The sequence below is a fragment of the Enhydra lutris genome, unplaced genomic scaffold (assembly GCF_002288905.1).
Source record: "Enhydra lutris kenyoni isolate GAN:26980312 unplaced genomic scaffold, ASM228890v2 scaffoldscaffold4, whole genome shotgun sequence".
NCBI lineage: Eukaryota > Metazoa > Chordata > Mammalia > Carnivora > Mustelidae > Enhydra > Enhydra lutris.
Window position 1 is genome coordinate 51,585,128 of NW_019154088.1, and position 6,000 is coordinate 51,591,127.

The following is a 6,000-nucleotide window of genomic DNA, read 5'->3' on the forward strand; positions in this document are numbered from 1 at the left end:
ATACAACACAAGAGTTGTGTGTTCCCATAAATGCATAAAGAGGACAACTGATGAAAAAAGGTAGATGCCCTTAACATTTGGAAGATAATGCTCATTAAAAGGTTATTCCCATCTAAACACAGGAGGGAACAGGGAATGGGAAATGTCAGACACAGGGACAAGAAGACCAAGAACCTCAAAGAACAGTAGACCCTCAAATTTATTTAAAGTTCTGAATAAGATATTGGAAATACAGGGAAGATTCCTTATTAGAAGGGGGACCTCATTGGAGGGCCTGGATGGCTCAGCCAGTTAAGTATCCAACTCTTGATTTCGGCACAGGTCATGAGCTCAGGGTCCTGAGATGGAGCCATGTTGTGTCAGGCTCTGCGCTCAGCGGGGAGTTTGCTTCTCTCCTTCTCCCTCTGCCCCTCTCCACCCTCCTCTCTAAAAAAAAAAAAAAAAGGAGACCTCATCAAGGTAAAACGTAGAATATATAAGAGAACTACGATGTGTTAAATGGAAATAGGACAGCAACAGAGAAAGATGAGCTGGTCCAAGGATCAGGATGTAGTGGCAGATTCAAAGGAGAGCCAGTTCCTGGGAGAGGGTGCAGTGTCTCTTTCAGAGTTTCCTCCTAACCCAGTGGTGAACGGTGACCAGAAGACTTGCACAACCCTGACATAGCCCCATCACTGGTGATCATAGATGTACCCATGGTAAGGTACACATTAGAAAGTAGATGAAAGGTACACTAGGCAAGGGTCATGCAGAGCAGGGGCAGTACAGGGGGCAGTACAGAATGCCAGAAGTTAGCATCAATCCACTAAGGAGGGAAGTAACAAAAAATTATTTGAGGAATGTAAGGCACCAATGTATTTTCTATTTTACAACACTGAAGTCAACACCATTAACCATAAGAGATATGAAAGATACAGAGTATCTTGTTTACAAGTAAAGAAAAGTGAGAGTTTTAAAGTAGTTTATTTCTTCCCAAAACAATTTTTAGTGGTCACTAATTTATGCTCTCTAAAGAAATAAAAATTAGGGATTGTTCAGGATTGTTTTATTACTCTCTGCTATATTATCTACAGATTTAAAATATCCTTCCTTCTGTCTCCTACCCAGGCTGGGGTAGGGTCTAGCCCACTACCATTTGAGGTTTATTCCTTTAAATTCAGCACTACCCTTGTTGTCCTCTCCTCTCTGTCTTCTAACTATGTGCCTCTAAGAAATGTATTAATGTATTAAGCCCTTAAGTGTGAGCCCTTAGATAGAGGCTTTCAAACTTTTTACCACAATCCACAGTTAATTATATTTACATCTGGAGCCAGTACACAACAAAAAAACAACAAAAAAACCCCTACAAAACCCACACAGAAGCTCCTCACAACTTGTAACCTTACTACATGTGATAAACTGAACTTTTCAATTCTACTCCACCTTTTTTTTTTTTTTTTTAATGCTGCTAACCCAGCTGTTAGGTCATAGCTCACAGTTTGAAATATTTAGAGATAAGGTACACTGACACATCAAAATAACAACATGAGAAAGTAGGTAAGAATTCCACATTCAGACTGTCTGAACTCAAATACCAGCCCTACCACTTGAAGCTGTTAACCTCTCTCCCTCAGTTTCCTTGTCATGGGGTTAAAAGAACAGTGTTTACCTCAAAACAAGGATTAACCAAGACCTTCCACATAAAGCAGTTAAAACATAAAAAAGTATTCAGTTAACGGCTAGTATAATTCTTAAATGGCCTGTGGACTCTTTTTATTGTGGTAAACTATACATAAAATTTATGCATAATAAAATTTTTGTATAAATTTTATAAAATATAAATATAAAATATAAATATAAATATAAAATAAAAATTTATGTATAATAAAATATGTATTATAAAATTTATCATTTAAAAAATTCATTTTAGGGGTGCCTGGGTGGCTCAGTGGGTTGAGCCTCTGCCTTTGGCTCAGGTCATGATCTCAGGGCCCTGCAATCGAGCCCCACATTGGGCTCTCTGTGCGGCGGGGAGCCTGCTTCCCCCACTCTCTCTCTGCCTGCCTCTCTGCCTACTTGTGGTCTTTCTCTCTCTCTCTGTCAAATAAATAGAAAAAAAAATTCATTTTAGCCATTTTGAGGTGTACAATCCAGTGGCATTTAATATACTCACAATGTTCTGCAAACACCACTATCACCACTCTCTAGTTCAGAACATTTTCATCACCCCAAAAAGAAACCCATTAAGCAGCCACTCCCCATTCTATCCTCCTCCCCAGGCCCTGGCAACCCCTAATCTGCTTTCTGTATCTAGGTCCATGCACTTTTGAAGTAATAAGTTAACAGGTGTAAAACCATTTTCTAAGGTAGATTGAAGTGTTCTTTGGATTCATTAGCCCTCTGGCTCATAAGACAAACTTATGCTCACCATTTGTTTAAATAAACATTGTGAATCACTTTAGGTAATTTTGTGACCTGTCTGGGAGTCAGAAATACCTCTCTCCTGTGAATTTGGCCAAGATTCCCAAAGTCTGACCCATGTTATGAAGGGGACTGCATTCAGTATCCACAAGAGGCAGAATGAGTAAGTCCCTAAAAGAGGTTCCTTCATTACATTGTGGAATGTTACAAAATGATCGAATATTCACCAAATGAAGACTGCTTATTCTTCAGTCTTTGCAGTTTGAAATTTGGCTTTTCAGTCTCTGAACTGTTACCATCAAGAGGTAAAAAAGAGAACTTGGACACAGAACTAGGACTTTCTTGGCTTTAGTATGTAGTATTACTTCCTTTTGGAGCCCCACCCCTCTCACACTGATTTCCCACCCTTCCTCTGGGGTGTGGAAGACCGAGCAAAAATAACTTAGCTCTTCCCGGGATCTATAAGGGGAGTCGCCGGACTCGCCATCAAGAAAATAACAGGGGCAGGGAAGTTACCTTGCAAAGCAACACTGTTCTTTGAGACACGATGAAAGTAGAGGCTTCTTAGGCCAAATAACTAAATGTCACCAAGAGGCACCAAAGATTTAAGCTGGAAAACATCTTTGGTCCCAGTTGCAGAAGTCAGAAGCTTTCGTTCTCTTTTTTGTAAAGAACAGCACCATTCGCCCAGCAAATAAGCAGCTAAGTCCTCATTTTCCATTCTCCCTCCCCTATCCCCTACAGCTTTCCAACCTTCTGGGTGAAAGTCTGACCCGCCTCAGGCACGGATAACATTGGGCAAACCCAGCTTAGAGGTACTCCAATTCGGGGTCCCAGAGCCCAGCGAAACTTCCCGACTCCCCGGGAGTCACTTAATTGATTTTGAGCTTTTAGAATGGGGACGGGGGCTTCAAACAGCAAAACGTCACGCCTCAAACTCTGGGCAAGTCCATGTCCTGAGCTGGGCCAAATCCTGGGAAAGTCCTGAGATGGGAGTTAACTTGCAGTGGACCAAAGAGAATTAGAACTATCCCCAAAACCCCGGTGCCCTAGCAAGTCAGTTGAGCGTGCGGGTCTCCGAGTTTGCCACAATCACCCCCGCGCTCCAAGCAGACCAAGCCAAAGCTTCACCCCAGAACTATCAAAAAATTAGACCTCGAGAAGAGGGACGACCTAGGAAGAGCTCCCTTCCACGAGCGCCAGGCGATCCTAATCCTGGTAAGTCTGGGTTCGGCACGTGCTTCAGGCATCCGGCTCTGGGCGCTCGGGCGACAGGGGCTCCAGCCTCCCACCTGGCAGGTAGCTCAGTGACCGCTGTCCCCGCAACCCGAGGCTCAAGGAGAGGGCTGCGCGCGGGACCGGGAGGACCCCGCAAGGACAGCTGAGCCGGACGCCGCGCACAGGGCCCTCGCCTGGGCGGGACAGCGGGGCCAGGGCCGAAGGTGGGGTTTGGAAGTGACAGCACTCTATCTTCTGCCAAGAGTGAGGCAACTCCGGAAACTTCCACGAGCCCACGCGCGCCTCCCGCGGCCACCTACTCGGTGCCCGCAAGCCGGAGCGGCCCGCGCCCACTAGGCCGGCGGGCGCACTGACCTGAGATGGTCTCCTGGTAGCCCTTGGTGAAGAACTGCATGGCTGTGGCCGCCCTCCAGGGCGTCTTGAGCAGTCCCTGCCGCTGGGGGTCCTCGCCCAGCGAGCGCAGGATAGACGAGTAGGCGGCCGCCAGGTTGGGGAGGTTCAGCTCATTATCCTCCTCGCTGCGCGGCCGTTCGCCCTTCCAGCCGTCCGCCGGCTGGACGCTCTTGGTCTCCGGCCGCGGCGGCTTCTCCGCCGGCCCGCTCGGCCCGGATCGCGGCGGCTCCCCCTCGGGGAACCCATTACTGCACCTGGCGCCCCGCGGCTTCGCCGGCGCCCGCACCGGACCCTTCTCCATGGACCCGCCCGCTGCCGCTCCGGAGGGACTCTGGGACGCTTCGGGGACTGACACTCAAGGGCGCCGGCGGCCGCAGGCAATGGGCTGTGGCCAGGATCACCTGAGGAAAGTAGGCGACCGGCCAGGGACACCTCCTCCGCCAGGGACAGTGGCAGGCTGGAGAGCTCGGCGGTGCCTCCTTTTTATCTGCTGGCGGCAGGGCCGGCGCCGCGGGGCGTTCCCATTGGCCGGAGCCTCCGCGCGTCAGGCGCTCGCCCCGCCCCCTCGCCTGTCCTCCGCCGGGCTCCTTACAGGGGCGGCCCCGGGGGAGGGGCGCGCGGGGGGGATGGACCCGGTGAGCTGCGGAAAGTCCCCCGCCAGAGGCGGTGACTCGGCCTCGCGGGGGACCCCTCCGGCGCTAGCCGGGAAGAAGGGGTGGACCACTCGGGCTGTTGCAGTGTGAACCGAATCCGAAAGGAGGCCGGCGTCGGGTGCTGGAACCTTGGCGAGGGGGGCATGCTCTGTGCGCACGGTCAGCCCTCTCCTAGGCGAGGAAAACGCTGCTTCAGAAGTGCTCTGGTCCCCTCGCTCTGCAAAAGATGACCCAACAGGTGGCCTCAAGGGGAAAAGACTGTGGGTAAGGAAACCAACTCCTATGCTTTGGGGGCAAGAGAATAATATGACACGAAACTCCTGCGTTGGTTAGTTAAAAATTGTCCCACGCACCTGCCACCTACAAGAACCCTCTCTCTGCTCCGAGGGAGAGTGTTAACACCAAGTGGTCCTCGCGTGAGTCTCTGTATCTAGGACGATGGTGTTTGTGAGGGTCTGGAGAAAAATTGATTTACAAGAGAAGAAAAGTTAGGACTTTGATTAGAAACCCATTTGTGCTCTGGGGAAATTTGGTACTGATCGTTTTAGAGTGACGTGCTAAGCTCGCTCCTTTCCGCTAGTGTTGGTACAAATTGTGAAACGTTATTGATCAGCTGGATTCGTAACCAAGGACATCTGCTTTGACGTGTTTTCCTTAAGATTAAAAAAGGGGCTTTTTTTTTTTTAATTGGCTGTTTTCCTCACTTGAGGAATTATTTCATAATGCCAAAGGTAAGTTTTAAAACACGAATCAAATTAATAACGTATGATTTGCTGCAGAAGGTTTCTAATGCTGACTTTCTGACATATATACAGATATTAAAAAGCTTCAGATCATACAAACCAGGAGAGAAGCCCCTGAAATCGTTCCATACGAATATAGTCATTGTAATTACTAATTAGTATCTATTGTATCTATTAGTATCTATTGAATATCTGCTCCAGACATAGCCCTGTTCTAAGCATCAAGGAAAGAAATACTGAATTCCTCCGCCACCTTGGCATCTTTAGTCTAAAATAGAAGTGTTTCCGGATCCTGGGTGGCTCAGTGGGTTAAAGCCTCTGCCTTCAGCTCAGGTCATGATCCCAAAGTCCTGGGGTCCAGCCCCACATCAGGTTGCCTGCTCAGCAGGGAGCCTGCTTCCCCCTCTCTCTCTGCCTGCCTCTCTGTCTGCTTGTGATCTCTGTCTGTCAAATAAATAAATAATCTTTTAAAAATAAATAAATAAAATAGAACTGTTCTTGCCAATGTGGTTTTTAAAGATAGTTATTGAATTTCTATATGCATTAAATACCAAACTACATAAATCAAGAAA

At 47.9% G+C, this 6,000-nt stretch overlaps 1 protein-coding gene across 2 annotated transcripts in view; it reads right to left on the minus strand.

Annotated features, from left to right (window-relative positions):
- LOC111139155 (GTP cyclohydrolase 1) overlaps positions 1-4,426 on the minus strand; it is a 43,936-nt gene extending 39,510 nt beyond the window's left edge. For both annotated transcript variants that reach the window (XM_022491316.1, XM_022491325.1), the window contains exon 1: positions 3,994-4,426. In XM_022491316.1, coding sequence (XP_022347024.1) covers positions 3,994-4,333 — 340 coding nt within the window. In that variant the 5' untranslated portion in view covers positions 4,334-4,426. The remainder of the gene's footprint in view (positions 1-3,993) is intronic.
- Positions 4,427-6,000: the final 1,574 nt, after the last annotated feature.